This window comes from Schistocerca serialis, chromosome 7 (genome assembly GCF_023864345.2).
Source record: "Schistocerca serialis cubense isolate TAMUIC-IGC-003099 chromosome 7, iqSchSeri2.2, whole genome shotgun sequence".
Classification (NCBI taxonomy): domain Eukaryota; kingdom Metazoa; phylum Arthropoda; class Insecta; order Orthoptera; family Acrididae; genus Schistocerca; species Schistocerca serialis.
The window spans coordinates 426,120,718-426,141,106 of record NC_064644.1 but is presented as its reverse complement, the minus strand read 5'-3'; the positions used below and the strand labels follow the sequence as shown (position 1 = coordinate 426,141,106).

The 20,389-nt window shown below is 40.2% G+C and overlaps 1 protein-coding gene across 1 annotated transcript in view; it reads left to right on the top strand.

Moving 5' to 3' along the window:
- The window catches only part of LOC126413133 (lutropin-choriogonadotropic hormone receptor-like), a gene marked incomplete at its 3' end in the record, with an annotated part of 673,520 nt that overhangs the window by 416,148 nt on the left and 236,983 nt on the right, over nt 1-20,389 (top strand). The window contains exon 5 of the mRNA XM_050083025.1: nt 9,304-9,375. Coding sequence (XP_049938982.1) covers nt 9,304-9,375 — 72 coding nt within the window. The remainder of the gene's footprint in view (nt 1-9,303; nt 9,376-20,389) is intronic.

Genomic DNA, 20,389 nt, shown 5'->3' with positions numbered 1-20,389 from the left:
TAAGTCAAAACAGTACAGCTGAGACTACACTAGTGTGCAAAACTCACGAACGAAAGAAACTTTCACAGGATGCGTCATTGCTAAGTAACGTATGTCGAAGAAACTTGGACCATACCTAGAAATAATTGCTCCAGAATGGCACAGAGGGTAACTGAAAGAAATATACAATGAGAACAACGGAAATGACTTTTATATTAAAAAGAAAGAAATATGGCATTGCCGGCCGGGAGGTGAGTCTTATTACAGTCGACGCCACATTGGGCGACTCGCATGCCGGTGATGAGGATGAAATGATGATGAGGAGAACACAACACCCAGTCCACGAGCGGAGAAAAAGCTTCAACCTGGTCGGGAATCGAATGCTGGCCCACTGCATGGTAGGCAAGCATGTTACCACTCAGCTAAGCAGGCGCACTATACTAAAACAGAGTGCTTACGACGAAGTCACCGCGATTTATAATGATCTCTGTGCCATTACAACAGGCACGACATGGTTCTTAACAGGGTGTATGATCAGAATGGACGGCAATGCATGCTCTGCATAACAATCCCATGCATGTGGACAGACTGCAAAAGTCTCGATACTCGATGCGATTTATGTCGCAGAAACGGTCAGGTCTGACCTTTCGCCTAACATCCTCTCGTTCCAAGTGCTCATGCATCTGTGCGGTCGATGCGGTCGCTCATTGTCATCCACAAAAGCGAAATCAAGGGCGAATGCACCCCTCAAAAGATGGATATGGGGGAACATTACAGTGTCACAATAACGTTGACCAGAGATTGTGCCGTGTTCGAATGTGTGGAGGTCAGTACAACCACAAAACTTAGCACCTCCGCACACCGTAACACCTGGACCACCAAAGCGATTTTGTTCGAAAGTTTCCCTGGGTACGTTATGTTTTCCCAGCTCTCGGCAAATGAGGATGCGACCAGTATTGTCGAACACAATCGTTTTGGTGGGCCAGATGTGATGGTGTGAGGAGGTGTAATGTTGGTTGGGCTTACTGATCTGGAAATCCTTTAACACTGTATACTCACCGATCAACGTTGCTGTGATACTGTACTCCTTCTCCATGTGCATTTTTTCAGGGGTGAATTCGGCCTTGACTTCATTTCTATGGATAACAGAGAATGACCGGCGCAGATAGAGGAGATCTTGGAACGAGTGGATATTCGGCGGAAGGAGCCGCATGCTCGCTTCTTCTACTTAAATCCCATTCAGTACATGTGGGATGCATTAGGAACACATATTACAGCATGTCCGCAGGCACCAGCGATGATACAGCTTCTGTGAACCGCGCTGGTGGACGAATGGCACGGCCTACCACAAGAGCTCCTTACCAAGCTTGTAGCCAGCATGGGAGCACGTTGCAGAGCTTGCTTTGCCGTCCGTGGTGATCACACACTCTGTTAACAACCATGTCTCACCTCTCGTAATGTCCAGGTGACCATCATAAATCACGGTGACTTCAGTGTAATTATTACATTTGAATAAAAATGTCATTTCTGTCGGACTCATTTCGTACTTTTATCAGTTCCCTACATTACTTCCCTCCGTAAACTGTGAACCTTGCCGTCGGTGGGGTGCCTCAGCGATACAGATAGCCGTACAGGACGTACAACCACAACGGAGTGGTATCTGTTGAGAGGCCACAAAATACGTGTGGTTCCTGAAGAGGGGCAGCAGCCTTTTCAGTAGTTGCAGGGGCAACAATCTGGATGATTGACTGATCTGGCCTTTTAACATCGACCAAAACAACCTTGCTATGCTGATGCTGCGACGGGCTGAAAGCAAGGGGATACTACAGCCGTGAATTTTCCTGAGGACATGCACCTCTACTGTATGGTTAAATGGTGATTGCATCCTTTTGGGTGAAGTATTCTGGAGGTAAAGTAATCACCCATTTGGATCTTCTGGCTGGGACTACTCAGGAGGATGTCCTCATCAGGAGGAAAAAAACTGGCATTCTACGGATCGGAGGGTGGAATGTTAAATCCGTTAATTGGGCACGTAGATTATACAATTTAAAAGTGAAATGGATAGGTTAAAGTTAGATATAGTGGGGACTAGTGAAGCTGGGTCGCAGATCGGAAAGGACTTCTGTCAGTGAATACAAGGTTATAAATACAAAGTCAGATAGGGGTAACGAGGAGTGGGTTTAATAATGAATAAGAAAATATGAAAGCGAGTAAGGTATTGTGACTTACACAGCGAACGCATTAATGCAGCCAAGATACACACGAAGCCCGTACCTACCACAGTAGTTCAATTTTACATGGCAACTAGCTCCGTAGATGTTGAAGAGATTGAAGAAATGTGTGATGAGATAAAAGGAATTATTCTGTAAGTTAAAGAAGAGGAAAATTTGACTGTGATTGGGGACTAGAATTCGATAGTAGGAAAAGGAAGAGAAGAAAATGTACTAGGTGAATATTTTCCGGGGGAAGAGAATGAAAGAGGTAGCCGCCGGGTAAAGTTTTGCACAGAGCATAATTCAGTCATCAGTAACACTTTGTTTCAGAATCATAAAAGAAGGCTGTATACGAAGAAAAGACCTGGGGACACCGAAAGGTTTCTGATTGATTGTATAATAGTTAGACAGAGATTTATGAAAGAGATATTAAACTATAAGACACTTCCACGGGCAGATGTGGGCTCTGATCACAATTTATTGGCTACAAAGGTAGGAATGTAACGAGATGAGACTTGGATAAATTGAAAGAAGCAGAGGTTGTTGAAAGCTTCAGAGGGACATCCGGCAACGGTTGACTAGAACAGGGGAAAGGAATAAAGCAGAAGACAAATGGGTTGCTTCAGGAGACGAAATAGTGAAGGCAGCAGAGAATCAAACGGGTTAAAAGACAAGGCCTAAGAGGAATCCTCGGATAACTCAAGGGATATTAAATTTAATTGATGAATGGAGAATTTCAAAATGCAGCAAATGAAGCAGGCGAAAGGGAGTACAAAGTCTAAAAAATGAAACTGACGGGAAGTGCAAAGTTGCTAAGCAGGAATGGCTAAAGGACAAAGGTAAGGATTTCTAAGCATATTTCACTAGGGGAAACAGATACTGCCTACAGGAAAATTAAAGTGTTTGGGGTAAAGAGAAGCAGCTGTACGAATATGATGATCTCAGATGGTAAACCAGTCCTAATCAAAGAAGGAAAAGCGGAAAGGTAGGAGTATGTAGAGGGTCTGTACAAGGGATATGTACTTAAAATCAATATTATAGAAAGGAAAGTGGACGTAGATGAAGATGAGGTGGGAGATATGATATGGCGAGAAGAATTTGACGAAGTTCTGAAGGATCTAAGTCGAATTAAGGCCCCGGGAGTAGGCGACATTCCATCAAAACTGTGGATAGCCTTGGGAGAGCTAGCTTCAACACATCTCATCCACATTGTGTATAAGATGTATGAGACAAGCGGATATACCCTCAGACTTCAAGACGAGTGTGATAATTCCCATTACAAAGAAAGCAGTTGCTGACAGGAATTAAAATTACCGAACTATCAGTTTAATAAGTCGTGATTGCAAGATACTAACACGAATTGTTTAGAGAAGAATGGAAAAACTGGTAGAAGCATACCTCGGGGAAGATCAGTTTTGATTCTGAAGAAACACATGAGGCAGTACTGACACTACGAATTATTTTAGAGGATAGGTTACGGAAAAGCAAACCTACATCTATAGCATTTGTAGACTTTTGAAAATGCTGGTTGGGATACTCTCTTTGAAATTCTGAGGGCTAAAATTTGGGCAACGAAAGGCTATTTACAACTTGAACGGAAACTAGACGGCAGTAGTAAGAGTAGGGAGGAATGAAATGGAAGCAATGGTTGAGAAGGGAGTGAGACAGTGTTTTGGCCCATCTCCAACCTTATATTCCTCAATGTTATTCAATCTGTATATTTAACAAGCAGTAAAGGAAACCAAAGAATAATTTGGAGTACAAATTAAAATTCAGCGAGAAGAAATAAAAAAATCTGAGGTTTCCCGGTGACACTGTTATTCTGGCAGAGACAACAAAGGACCTGGAAGAGCAATTGAACAGAATTGGCAGTGTTTTGAAAAGAGGATATAAGATGAATATCAACAGAAGCAAAACAAGGAAATGGAGGTAGGCGAATCAAATCAGGTGTTGCTACGGGAATCAGATTAAGAAACTAGATATGTTTTACTATTCGGGCAGCAAAAGAATTGATTATTGCCGTATTAGGGAGGATATAAAATGTAGACTGGAATGGCAAGAAAAAGGATTTCTGAAGAAGAGAAGTCTGTAACATCGCATGTAGATTTCAGTCCTAGGAAGATTTTTAGGAACGTATTTGTCTGGATTGTAGCCACATGTGGAAGTGAAACATGGACGTTGAACAGTTTAAACAAACAGTGAATAGATAGTTCAAGTGGCTCTAAGCACTATGGGACTTAACATCCGAGGTCATCAGTTCCCTAGACTTAGAACTACTTAGACCTAACTAACCTAAGGACATCACACACAGCCATGCCCGAGGCAGGATTCGAACCTGCCACCGTAGCAGCAGCGCGGTTCGGGACTGAAGCGCCTAGAACCGCTCGGCCACAGAGGCCGGCCAGTGAATAGGTGCTTCCGAAATGTGGTGCTACAGAAGAATGCTAAAGATTAGGTGGGTCGACCACGTAACTAGTGAGGAAGTACTGAACAGAACTGAGGAAACTAGAGGTTTGTGGCACAACTTCACCAAAAGAAGGGATCGGTTGATAGGATATATTCTGAAACATCGAGGGATCACAAATTTAGTATTTAAGGGAAGTGTGTGTGTGTGTGTGTGTGTGTGTGTGTGTGTGTGTGGAGTAAAAATCGTAGAGGGAGACCAAGAGATAAATACAGTAAACAGATTCAGAAAGATGTAAGTTGTAGTAGTTATTTGGAGATGAAAAGGCTCTCACACGATAGAGTAGTATGGAGAGCTGTATCAAAATAATCTTCGGACTGAAGACAACAACCACATCAACAACAACCACATCAACAACAACCACAACGACAACAACAACAACAACAACCACCACCTTCATTCTTATAGTGTAGCAGTTCTTTGTATGTACGGTCCAAGTTTCATCGAGCTATGTTACTTGTCAATGACACATCATGGGAAAACTACTTCAGCCTTAGTTTTGCATACCTGCGTATTTTGAAACAATAACTGCAAAGGAATATTTCACTCTTTTACGAGGTCTTCAATGGACAACACATGTGAAGCATACTTCTGCTAACTGGTTGTCTTTTACATGAATTACTTACGTGCTACATGGATGTCGGTGGAATAACCTTAAAAACAATACACAGTCGTCCGCGATTTTTCCAGACTGTGGTTTATTACTGTTTAAATTTCATCACTGGTTGTCGAAGATGGAGCAATATTCTGTATAACAAAGACATGCATTTCATACAAGCTGCAGCTGCGTGTAATGCTCCGAATACCGATCTGCATGGTGCTCCATTGGTCTGGAATGAAGCCTCTAAAACAAAAAGACATGGATAAACGAATATTTAAGGTAGTATGAGATGGGCGAGGAAGAATACATGTGGAGCTTTGTTCCCAACATGGCGGCCATTTAGGAGGAAGCTTGGATAAAGCTTGTAGCCTTAAAAGCAAAGGAGTTCATTTGGCATTACGAACAGAAAATTACCCGAGAACTCTGTCTTTCATTTGAGGATAGATTTCTTCATTCTCGCGTTATGTCGCATGTTATTCAGAACTCAGCAAATGCTTGTGATAACACATGAAAAGGGATGTCCTCTACATGTCCAGCACGTTGCAGGGTGGTTGTAATCAGGTTCCCCCATTGCTTGGATGTTAACCAACGCACGTATCGAGATTCTCATTGTTGATGTACAAGCACTGCGCTCTGTACTTTCACTGAACTATGCTAGAACAGCGGTAGATATTCTTTCTTCTGTAACTATTTCCGATAGTTCAGCTTTCGGTTAGTCTGTGACAGAACCAGTCTCACGGAATTTTACGAGAGATTTTACCACAGCTCTGTAGATAATGGGATGTCTATCTGGGTGACATTGTTGAAATATTCTGCAGTAACATGAGTGCACCACTTTCTTGATATATGGACGGTCTTAATGCATTCGATTTGTGTCCGTCATCATCTTTCACGTTAGCTCTAATGAGGAAAGTTATAACTCGAGAATCACTAAATGTGTGCTCAAATGAAAGCCAGAATTAGTTTTCTCGTGTAAGTCTCTAGATGTTCGCAACGTCGCACGATTCCCTTTGAACTTGAAAATTACGAATTGAATACAAAATGGCTTCCAAAATGGCCGCCATTTTGATAATACTTCACGCTTTCCCCCCTGCACCTATCTCGTTCTAGATGACTTTCAGTTTTTGTTTATCCAACTGTTTTCGCTTTAAAAGGGTTGTTCACACTTATGGATAACCTTGTAATGTACAGCTACTTTCGCAACAGGAGTTATCCTATATGGAAGAACCTTATTGTCTTGGATAGAAACCCAGCATTCAAGTACAGAGAGATGATGAAGGTTCTTGACAATGAACTGTATGCTCAGTAGAATTTGAGGATATGATGATGTATCGTGTGAGGAAAGACTCATATGCACTCGTCAACTTAGACATGAAACGATCGCTTCGAATGGAGGAACGATGAGGTCATTAGAACGATGAGGTCATTAGAACGATGAGGTCATTGGAACGATGGGGTCATTAGAACGATGGGGTCATTAGAACGATGAGGTCATTAGAACGATGAGGTCATTGGAGATGGAGCACGGTGTGCAGGAGGATGGGGAAAGAAAACCGACTTTTTTCGGAAGAAACCATCCAAGGATTTGCCTCAGGAGATTTAGGGGAACGATTAACGACATGACTGTTTGTGTGTATTGATATGTAGACTGTTCTTATACTTCCTTTTGCTGCTCGCTCAATTGGCAGACTGACCAGAATGACGGTGTATAATTGACGCCTGCCGCTGTTTCTTTCCGTAAATATTTTCTTCTGTTTTTCACAATGCAACCGAACGTGCTGGAGCACTGATTAAGACACTCATTTTGTTTCCGGTCGAACGATGCTTCAAATCTCCATCCGGCCTTCTGGATTTATGCTTGTCATGGATTGTAAATCGCTTAAGGCGAATTCTTTCAAAAATAGTATGACCATTTTTCTTCCCTTTTCTCTCTTATCTCTTCATCCTCAGCTTGACTGCATCTATAACTGCCTATTCGTCGACAAAACGTAAAACATTAATTTTCTTATTCATCTCTCCTTAATAGTCCCTTTTCATTCTGCATTTTACTTCTCATTTAATTTTTAAGTTTATTTTGAATTGGTCTAGCTTCCTTCTGCTAACCTTACAGCTTACCTGCGTACATGACTCTGCGCCAGACACAGTGTTTCAGATACCATTTTATCAATTCTGTGTCCATCAGCCTTAAATCTGAAAGTGTAAACATTATTAATTGGTCATGATTTGCTTCTGATGCCTTCCGCTTTACCTTCCTTAAGATTGCTTACTAGGATAATTTTGATTATTCACTTATTGCTACTCTAATTTGAACCATTTTGCATTATTTTTTAATTTTTAGGTACTGAATACGACAAAAAATTTGTTCTCGTACTTATTACACTTTAAACTTCAGAAGACTTTATTCTGTACACTGATTCTGGTTCATATGTCATCTGCAAGTCTGGTATTGAAGTCATTGATTTCCACAACTGGAAAGCCATATTTTCAATGTTAAGAGAGAGAGAAATTGTAGAAAACAGCTAATAGTTTTGGGTGCCGATTTTGTAAGCAGCCTTGTTTTACGCCAATGCAAACGTTAATACGTAATCTGGACTACACAAAACATTTATTATTTGCAGCAGAAAACTGGTAACTGGTAACAACAGAGGCGGGACTGTACTCGTTACGAAATTTCTCTGCCTAATCGGAAAGATGCTCCTGTGTTACATTGTTTCCTACCAAAAGTTACAGAATTCATTGAACTAGTCGCATGTGATTGGTTCCGGATTGTATTTTGACGTTTACGCTCTTCTGAAGTAGCCCAACAGGGGTAATGTCCAATTTCGAATGTGTATAAGAGGTTAAATTGCTATTTGCCCTTCATTTTCTGCTTCATAAAATTCAATGTGTTGCATGCTAGCTGCGTTGCTATTGATCCGTAGCTTTCATATCCGGAAAGTGCGGGTTCTTGTCGACATTCTTCTTTATTACAGAGCCATTTAATAATAAATTGTTAATATTTACAAGCAACTTTAAAATTAGATGTTTTGTAGCTGCCGGCCGCGGTGGCCGTGCGGTTCTAGGCGCTGCAGTCCGGAACCGCGGGACTGCTACGGTCGCAGGTTCGAATCCTGCCTCGGGCATGGATGTGTGTGATGTCCTTAGGCTAGTTAGGTTTAAGTAGTTCTAAGTTCTAGGGGACTGATGACCTAAGATGTTAAGTCTCATAGTGCTCAGAGCCATTTGAACCATTTTGTAGCTGAATAACTTTTTATGAGTATTGCAGTACCGGCAAAAAGGACTTTATATTGTGCTGATGGCAGTAGAAGATTCTACGGCCAGGAGCGAAATATAACGTCCTTTCGACAATTCTTACAGACTGTGCACTCATATTTAAAAATAGTTAGTCACAACCCAAAGACTGTTTTAACGCATCTTTCAAATCCTATCATTTGCCATTCCACATTACCGCGATCTACCTTTAAGGTTCACGTAAAGGCCTATAGATACGACTGTTGTCTTCGACCACTTTATCTAGTATATTTTTCAGTAGCGACTCATTTCCAAATATGTTCCCAACAAATCTCTCTCTTCCGTTCATTGCGTTCTTTGTTAGGCATCTTCTCAAATTGTTAGATCGTTATTACTTGCTCTAGAATTGGTTTAATTTTCAGCAGTATCCTCTAACACCACGTTTGAGAGACGTCTGATAACTTCATTTCTATCTTCCACATCGTCCACGTTTCCTCTCGCTACAGAGATGTATTCCAAGTATTGCTTTTTTTTTACTCTTTTTTCCGGTTTCAAAGTCTGCTTTCGTATGTTAGCGGCTGTTTCTTTTTAGGGAGGTTCTTGGGTCTTGCGCAGTAATTACTGCTATGTCTTTCTAGCCCCTATCTTCTTTATCTACTGCACTTTCAAAATTGCAAAATTCACACACCTTTTCAATAGTCTTTTGTAGAAGTTTAGCTTTTAGGTCGTCCGCTTGCTGTGCACACGTGTGTACGCAGTGAATTTCAGTTTTTTTAGCACACAGGACTTACAAAACACTGTTCTGCTGTTTACAGGAACCTGGCCAACAACCTCGTGACATCCATTTCTGCGGGAGATTTCCCACGACTGCCAAACTTGGTTGTGCTGTAAGTATACACCCTCTCTGTTTACTACTAGCTGGTTTTAATTCTGCCCAACAGCCTGTGTAGCTACGACTGTCCATTCCCTGCATTACAGTGGAGCGGGAGAATGTCGCTCCTTTGGCCAGGAGAAACGGATACTGGCGGAGTCACGAGAGACGCAGTTCTGGGTGGGGCTGCCTGCCTGGGGTGGAGCGTAATAACGGAAAATAGATTTGCTGCCGGATTGTGATGACAACTGCGCGGTTAGCGCAAATGTTTCTCCATTAATGGCGTCGCTGACGAATGCGTACAGTATTACGCTCTCTGCCAACATAATTGATGGCGTGCAAACACCGAGGGCTTAACACTGCGGCACAAGTTATAACTGCGCCTTGTTCTGTGTGATTCATTTACGCCGCTGACGGTCGTTGTATCTAACGGCAAATGTGAAGCGTGAACTTTGTTTCCGCGCGTACCGTGTTCGCAAAATCTGACAGTTTGACGTCAACCGTAACATACACCTCACAACTGTGCAGACTGTGGCGTTTAAGTCCGAACAATTTTCGATTTGAATTTCCTACCATATCGTAGTTCCGTCAAATATCGTGGTTGGCGTTCTTGAAAGCCATAATCATTTAGTAAACAGTCAGAACTGGAAAATGGACGAGATGTTACGGACAAGTGCGGAGTATAACCGAGGAGCCGCGATTATCGAAAGTCTTCGCGCTGGGTGTTCGCCCACTTCAACAGTTCGATTCTTCGGGTACCCGAGATCAACTATTTACGATCTTGTGGCCAAGTATGATGCTTCGGAGAATTCTGGGGTTCATATCCTAGGTGTTGTGTCCAGTGAGGGTGATATAATACCGCTACATTTCTTTGAAAAAGAGACAAACCGTCACAAAATAAGTTTATCTGCAAGTTTTGAGAAATGTCGTGAAACCATGTATGGTAACTGTGACCTCGGGGAGACAATATGTCTTTCAAAAGGACGGTGCACTGGCTCACACGAGTCGTTTAGTCCAAAAGTAGCCCTCGGATAACGTTAACATGAAACTTACTGACAGTTTAGAACTGTGTGCCAGACCGAGACTCGAACTCTGGACCTTTGCCTCTCACCCAAGCACGACTCACGACCCGTCCTCACAGCTTCAGTTCTGTCAGTACCTCGTCTCCTACCTTCCAAGCTTCACAGAAGTTTTTCTGGTCCGGAGTTCGAGTCTCGGTCTGGCACACAGTTTTAATCTGTCAGGAAGTTTCATATCAGCGCACACTCCGCTGCAGAGTGGAAATCTCATTCTGAATGTTAACATGTCCTGGTCAAAGGAATCCTGGTCCCGAATAACCCGGATTTGAAACCCCTCGATTACTATTCGTATATTTGGAACGTAGTCGAAAGAGTTACCAATAAGATGAGGTACCTTAATGTCGAATCTCTACCCCACCACTATCGAAGCAGCATTCGCGAATATGGACAGCGCTGTTTTAAAGAGTGCTTGCAGTTGCTTCAGGATAAGACTGGAGGGAGTCATTGCGGCTGAAGGGGATTACGTCGAGTAATGTTACTCTTGAAAGATACCACTACTTATATATAAAAGGATTTTCATTTTAAGTTTTATTTTGTTGTAATAAATTAGTTTTTTCTTTTTTTGTTTAAGTTTCATTTGTATGGATTTAAGCGCCGCACCCTGTATACTTCCACGTTATTCTGTTGCTTTGAGAGCTCATACTGTACCACTGCAGTATTTCATTTATCATTGTCAGAAGAAATGGTGGTGGATTCAAATCATTAGTGCACAAAAGCTTCTTACTGGCTCCATTTATTTACACGATACAATATGTGACAATCGCTGAAGCGTCTCTTCTGTCTAGTTGTCGCAAACTCGTAATGGCATCAATCCGAATAGCCGTGAGCCAGTTAGAGGGGTAACAGCGGAGAAAGGAGTGATACATTTTCTGTTTTTCGTTTATTACGTGCTGTTCTACAAGAGGCGACGAGAGAAGCAGGTAACTGAGGAAGTGCTGTTTATTGATTTGGCTTTCACAGAGCGTGCATTGATGGAAATCAAAGAGAAATTTGGAAAAGGGTTATACGCTGAAGAGCCAAAGAAACTGGTACGGCTGCCTAATATCGTGTGGGCCCCCACGAGCACGCAGAAGTGCCTCAACACTACGTGGCATGGACTCGACTAATGTCTGAAGTAGTGCTGGAGGGAACTGACACCATGAATCCCCAAGAGTACACGGGGGTGGAGATTTCTTCTGAACAGCATGTTGCAAGGCATCCCAGATATGCTCTTTAATGTTCATGTCTGAGGACTCTGGTGGCCAGCTGAAGTGTTTAAACACATAAGAGCGTTCCTAGAGCCACTGTAGCAATTGTGGACGTGTGAGATGTCCCATTGTCCTGCTGGAATTGCCAAAGTCCGTCGGAATATGCAATGGACGTGAATGGCTGCAGGTGATCAGACAGGATGCTTACGTACGTGTCACCTGTCCTGTTGACGTATCAGGGGTCCCATATCAGTGCAACTGTACACGGCCCACACCATTACAGAGCCACCCCCAGCTTGAACAGTCCCCTGCTGACACGCATGGTGCATGGATTCATGAGGTTGTCTCCCTATTCGTACACGTGCATCCGATCGATACAATTTGAAACGAGACTCGTCCGATCAGATAACACGTTTTCATTCATCAGCAGCCTAATGTCAGTGTTAGCGGGTCCAGGCGAGGCGTAAAGTTATCAAGGGTACGCGAGTGAGCCTTCGGCTCCGAAAGCCCATGACACTTGTTATGTTCCACCTTTGAAACCTGTAGAAATTTGCGGAAGCGTTGCACTTCTGTGACGTTGAACGATTCTCTTCAGTCTTTGTTGGTCCCGTTTTTCCGGCAGCAGTGATGTCGAAGATTTATTTTTTTACCTGATTCCTGATATTCACGGTACACTCGTGAAATGGTCATACGGTAAAATACCCACTTCATCGCTATCTCGGAGATGCTGTGTCCCATCGCTTGTGCGCCGACTGTAACATCACGTTCAAACTCACTTAAATCTTGATAACCTGCTATTGTTGCAGCGGTAACCGATCTAACAACTGCGCCAGACACTTGCTGTATTATATAGGTGTTGCCGACCGTAGCACTGTATTCTGTCTATTTACGTATCTCTTTATTTGAATACGCATGTCTATACCAGTTTCTTTGGCGCTTCAATGAATTCAATAATAAGAAATAGAAACTTTTGCTTTGTTGATGACATTGTAATCGTGCCAAAGACGACAACGCTCTAGGAAGACCAGTTGAAAGCAATGAATAGTGTCATGAAAAGAGATCATAACACCAACAGCACTATATTTAGAACAACAGCCGAATTAAATCACGCCATACTGAAGGAATGAGAAGAAAAAAAAATCAATGGCCAAAGTAGTTACATAAAATGCAGACTCTCAACAGCAAGAAAAGCGATTCTAAAAATGAGAGCTTCGTTAACATTTAACGTAAATTTAAACGTAAGTGTTTTCTGGAAGTGTATGTACTGTACGGACGTGAAACGTGGACGCCAATCAGACAAAAAGACCACTTTTGTTTGCAATCATTTCTGTATTATTGTTTACTTTAAGTGAGCTCAAAATTCTGACACTTTATGGTATTAAGTTTTGCATACTTGCAGTACCCGAGAGCCTGCTGAACTATATCAGCGAAACAGCTTAATCATTTACTCGCGCACTCTATGACTTTCATCTGACTATTGACGTCAGACTATCAAATGTTACTGTCAGGTACGGATGGCGATTAACGTTGAAACATCGGGTTTTAGGTTAAACTGACTTCTTTTCATCTCCAGTTCAACGTGACTGTTGGAACCGCTTAAAATAACCGGTTTCTGAAACAACCGATTTTCGGCTCGTTATTGCTGTTGTTTCCAGTAATGAACGTAGACATCGAACAAAGATTAAAAAATTGTAAGACTTTTACATTATGCGTTTCAAGATACCTACAGCCCAAATATCAAATAAAATGGGGAAGAAATAATAATAATAATAGTAATAATAATATTAATAATAATAATAATAATAATAATAATAAAATGAAGAAATTAACACTCCTAATCGAAATATCCATACCTAGTACAACAAATATACAGAAGAAAACAGGAGAAAAAATTGAAAAATACATCCAACTGGCTGAGCAAGTCAAGGACATGTGGCATCAGGATAAAGTTGACATTATACCAATTATACTATCAACTAAAGGAATCATACCACACAATATCCACCAGTACATCAACGCAATACAGCTACATCCAGACTTATATATACAGCTACAGAAATCTGTAGTTATTGATACATGTTCAATTACCCGAAAGTTCCTAAATGCAATGTAACATGTACTGTACAGTTAAAAGGAAGTCACGCTTGATCAACGTCCGCGTCACTTTCCATTTTTAACCAAACATAACGTCTGAGAAGAGAAAGAATAATAATAATAATAATAATAATAATAATCTTAAGACAGCCACCAGAACAAGCACAAATAGAACACGAAGTGACACACATGTTAGATATAGAAGAAAAATTTCAGCTGACATATAAAGAATACAAAGACACAAATACAGATATTAGACCATTCTTGCATAGACCGCTAAATAACCCACAAGTCCAAACAACAATAAAAACTATCAACACAATCATACACAACAAAATAAATGAAAACACAACTATGGAAGAGTTACAACTACTGGTTTATATAGGAGCACTCACTACACTAAATATACACACTAGACAGAGATCAGAACCAACCAACACACAGAAGAAACCCACAAAACCAGCATGGCAACACAGGCTACAGATCAGAATAGAAAAACTGAGAAAAGACATCAGACAGCTAACACAATTTATGAGAAATGAAATGTCAGAAAAAAAAACGAAAAAGGTTAGGTAAAATCTCACAACAAGAAGTGATAGAGCAATTAGATGAAAAGGAGCAGAAATTACAAGCATTGGCCAAACGACTTAGAAGATACAAAAAAAGTGAAAATAGAAGGAAACAAAACCAAACATTCAACACAAACCAAAAGAAATTTTACCAGACAATAGATAACACACACATTAAAATAGACAATCCACCAAACATAACAGACATGGAATACTTCTGGAGCAACATATGGTCAAACCCGGTACAACATAACGGGTATGCACGGTGGATACAAGCGGAAACAGACTCATACAAGATGATACCACAAATGCGTGAAGTGATAATTTTGCAACATGGAGTCACCCAAGCAATTAATTCTACTCACAATTGGAAAGCCCCTGGAAAAGATAAAATAGCAAATTTCTGGCTAAAGAAATTCACCTCAACACATTCACATCTAACTAAATTATTTAACAGTTACATTGCAGACCCATACACATTCCCTGATACACTTACACATGGAATAACTTATATGAAACCTAAAGATGAAGCAGACACAGCAAACCCAGCTAAATATCGCCCCATAACATGCCTACCAACAACATACAAAATATTAACTTCAGTCATTACACAGAAATTAATGACACATACAACACAGAACAAAATTATAAATGAAGAACAAAAAGGCTGTTGCAAAGGAGCACGAGGATGTAAAGAGCAACTGATAATAGATGCAGAGGTGACATATCAAGCTAAAACTAAACAAAGGTCGCTACACCATGCATACATTGATTACCAAAAAGCTTTTGATAGTGTACCCCACTCATGGTTACTACAAATATTGCAAATATACAAAGTAAATCCTAAATTGATACAGTTCCTAAACATAGTAATGAAAAATTGGAAAACCGCACTTAATATCCAAACAAATTCAAATAATACCACATCACAGCCAATACAGATTAAGCGTGGAATATACCAAGGAGACTCATTAAGTCCTTTCTGGTTTTGCCTTGCTCTGAACCCACTATCCAACATGCTAAATAATACAAATTATGGATTCAATATTACTGAAACATACCCACACAAAATCACACATCTGCTATACATGGATGATCTAAAACTACTGGCAGCAACAAATCAACAACTCAACCAATTACTAAAGATAACAGAAGCATTCAGCAATGATATAAATATGGCTTTTGGAACAGACAAATGTAAGAAAAATAGCATAGTCAAGGGAAAACACACTAAACAAGAAGATTACATATTGGATAACCACAGCGACTGCATAGAAGCGATGGAAAAAACAGATGCCTATAAATATCTAGGATACAGACAAAAAATAGGAATAGATAATACAAATATTAAAGAAGAACTAAAAGAAAAATATAGACAAAGACTAACGAAAATACTGAAAACAGAATTGACAGAAAGAAACAAGACAAAAGCTATAAATACTTATGCTCTACCAATATGGAGTAACACAGACCTAGAAACACTCAATACACTTACACGATCACAATGCCACAAATATAGAATACATCACATACATTCAGCAACTGAAAGATTCACATTAAGCAGAAAGGAAGGAGGAAGGGGATTTATCGACATAAAAAACCTACATTATGGACAGGTAGACAATTCAAGAAAATTCTTTCTAGAACAAGCAGAAACTAGCAAAACGCACAAAGCAATCACTCATATAAATACATCGGCTACACCACTGCTATTTCATAACCACTTCTACAACCCTTTAGATCACATAACATCAACAGATACGAAGAAAGGAAATTGGAAAAAGAAAGCACTACATGGCAAGCACCCGTATCATCTAACACAGCCACACATCGATCAAGACTCATCCAACACATGGCTAAGAAAAGGCAATATATACAGTGAGACAGAAGGATTCATGATTGCAATACAGGATCAAACAATAAACACCAGATATTACAGCAAGCATATTATTAAAGATCCCAATACCACAACAGAAAAATGCAGACTTTGCAAACAACAAATAGAAACAGTAGATCACATCACAAGCGGATGTACAATACTAGCAAATACAGAATACCCCAGAAGAAATGACAATGTAGCAAAAATAATACATCAACAGCTTGCCTCACAACATAAACTTATAAAACAACACATTCCCACATACAAGTATGCACCACAAAATGTACTGGAGAACGATGAATACAAATTATACTGGAACAGAACCATTATAACAGATAAAACAACACCACATAACAAACCTGACATCATACTCACCAATAAGAAGAAGAAATTAACACAACTAATCGAAATATCCATACCCAATACAACAAATATACAAAAGAAAACAGGAGAAAAAATTGAAAAATACATCCAACTGGCTGAGGAAGTCAGGGATATGTGGCATCAGGATAAAGTTGACATTATACCAATTATACTATCAACTACAGGAGTCATACCACACAATATCCACCAGTACATGAATGCAATACAGCTACATCCAAACTTATATATACAACTACAGAAATCCGTAATTATTGATACATGTTCAATTACCCAAAAGTTCCTAAATGCAATATAACATATACCGTACAGTTAAAAGGAAGTCACACTTGATCAAGGTCCGCGTCACTTTCCATTTTTGACCAGACATAACGTCTGAGAAAAGAAAGAAATAATAATAATAATTAGACACTTAGCCAAGCAGGAAAATTACACAAGCTCACAACATAACTCATGAAGCAGAAAATTCAGATTGTCAACCTTGCAAGAAACACACTATACATATTCAGAAATGGTAGACTACAATAATTACAGAATCTTCAAAAGTGGACCAAAGAAAAAAATTGGCAAAGGAGCAGCACTATTTGGAATGGCCTTTATTGTAGATAGAAAGGTGCTGGACTCAGTAACAGATGTGAAACCCATCAACAATTGACTATTGACCCTAAGAATCAAACACACAAAAAACTACACCTTTATTAATGTATATGCACAAAAAATGGTAATAATAAAAAATAGCCTGAAAAAAACTGAAAGATTCTGGGAATATAGTCAAAATTCCAAAAGATAATGTGAAAACTCTGCTTTGTGACTTCACTGCACAAATTGGCAGAGAACACAGATACAAGAAGACAGTGGAAAACTGTCGAGCACACAGATTTACCAGTAGAAATGACACTCGACTCCTTGAAATATGCCAACAAAACAACCTAAAAATAATGTCATCCTAACTTCGTAAACATCCCAAAAAACAATAAACGTGGCAATCACCCATCCATGATTTGGGAGAATTCCAAATTGATCATGTTGCAATGTCATGTGGCTACCAAGAAGAAATTCACAATGTGCATGTACGCAGAGGTACAGATATCGATCCGGATCAATATTTAACCAGAACAAAAATTAAATTCATACCCCATAGGAAATTCAAAAGAAAAGCACCTCTGATCCCAAAATTTGATCTACGCAAAATCAAAGACTCCAAAATCATTGAAAAATGGGAAGAACAACGTGGAGAGGATTGGGAGGAATTTCAAAGCAAAATCATCAAAACAGCAAATGATCTGATCCCTCTGCACAGAAATCCAAAATACCCTTGGTACAATCAAGATTGCGAGAACGCACTAGAAAAAAGAACAAAGGCATTTCAAATGTACAGCTGCAACAAATCAGAAGAAACACAGAAGAAATTTTTCGAAATGCGCAAAGAGATTTTTAAGATTTTAAGACAAATTAAACGAAAATGCGAGTGGGCAACAGCAGTCAATCGAAGAAAACTTGAAAGACTTCTAAAACAGCTTTGCAAACCAGATCAAAGGGTACTCAGCACAAAACCTTTGCTATCGAAAACAAGATTGTAAATTAGCCCTGAGAAATAAAGAAAATTGCCAAGTACTAGCCACATATTTTTCACAGCTTTTAAATTGTCCAGAACCCAAAGAGAGGTTCCCGAAAGTGCAGCCAGAAATCTCACCACAGGGCTCGTCACTACCAACACAAGAAGAAATTTATGCGCACATCAAGAAACTTAAAAGCAATAAAGCACAAGGGAGGACGAAATTGTAGCAGAATTTTTGAAAAATTTAGGCCCAAATTAACTCAAAGAAATTACTCAAATAATGCGAAACATCTGGCAAACTAAAAAAATCCCGGGTGACTGAAAGATTGCTCTGACCCATCCACCACGTAAAAAGGAAATAAATCAGATGAAAACAACAATGGGGGGAACTTTGTATTACCTGTCACCTCCAACATTCTGTCAGCTTGTTTTTTGAATAGAACACAGCAGAAATTATACCCAAAGTAGTACAATATCAGGCAGGATCCAGACGGAACAGATCATGTCCGGAGAAAATACTCAACCTCGAAACCATGCTTAAAATGCTGGCTCTCAGTCAAAAACCTGTAGTACGCTCATTTGTAGATTTCAAAAAAAGCATACGATTCAATAGACAGGCTCTAACTGTTACAAATTTTAGGAGAGAGGTATTATATCCCAGAACATGAGAAATCATAAAACAAACACTAATTGGTACGAAATCTAAAGTAAAATTTATGGGGGAGATCTCAGAACCCTTCGTCATTCAAACAGGTGTGAGAAAAGGTGATGGACTCTCTCCTATTCTATTGAACGTAATTCTAGACAAAGTTATGGAAGAATGGGAGAAAGAACTCAAGAAATGTGAGGTTTGGAAGGCAATCCGACTGGGTGTTGCCAAAAATAATCTCTGCATACCATATCTTGCATTTGCGGACGACCTTGTGATACTAACAGCGGGTGAGCAGGCTGCAGTCAAACAGGTGGAAACACTCATAGAATGTGCAGAAAAAGTACGTTTACAAATTTCATTTGAGAAAACTGAATTCTTTTGTTCAAACACAGAAGACGCGATAAGGAGTAAATGTTTTGGTTGACTCCAGCTACACATTGCAGAAAAGAAACTGGCATTGTCTGGCGAAACATCAGAGGAAGTGTACCTGATGACCCTTATGAGGGACACTGTAGATTGAATAACATACGGGAGATCCTGCAAACTTCTCTCACTCCCTTCTCTGTTATTGCTTCCCTTTCATTTCTGTCGACTACTATTACAGCATTTTTGCATCTGTACACGTTGTAGACAGCCTTTCAGTATGTGAATATAGGCTTTCCCGGTGTATTCTGCTGATGAAATCTTCTCGGGCTTCCATACGGGTAGCTGCGTCGAAAATCCGCGACGTTTCCATCTTCGCCAGAAGAGGATGAGAATGACACTCATCGAAACGTCGCGGATTGTCGACGCAGCTTCCCGAATGGAAGCCCGAGAAGATTTCATTGACCTTTCTATACATCAATAAAACGGTTGAGGAAAAATTACAAATAGGGAAAACATTCATCCATCATGTGTATTGCGGATGACGAAATACGCACATCAAGTAAGTAATGCCTGTTCTTTGACGTATTATACATCAAATGATGAAAGTAAATACATATTCCAAGAGGTTCTTCTACTTCACCAATACAGTGTAAATACTGGAGCAGCCCCTGCATCTTGACAGTATTAAGTATAGTCGAACCTCATCGCTTGTCATCTGTAGGCAATTCCTTGAGCTAGTGGACATGGAATAGAACAATTTGCTGTAAGGAACCTGGAGACTAATGCTAATATTTCGAGAATCGCTAATCCAGACTAGTCGCAGAGGGCGGCAAACGAGAAACTGAAGAGAAAGAAATTGGAAATAACGATAACAGGTATGTCATTTGCGATTGCAGGCTCTCTCGGCGTATTTCAGCTATGAAATCTTCACAGGTTATCAGCCGTGTGGAGTCGTATGGATACGTAATCTATTGAAACGTTGCGATTTGAAGCCGACGCCACACGGCTGATAACCCATGAAGATTTCATAGCAGGTATCTCATTTTCCTCATATTCTTTTCCTGTCTCAAAAAACAAGTACAAACAAAACTTTCAAAATGATGTCGGCAGCTACAGTTTTCTGATTGGGTATCCATGTATTCACACTAGTTGTTAGCCTTTCCATTACCCCTCCAGTGTTACACGACTCAGAGATTTCCCTGCAGAGTTTCAGTTACAGACATCAGCAGGCTCTACAGGTAACCAACACTTGGCACTCGTCTTGC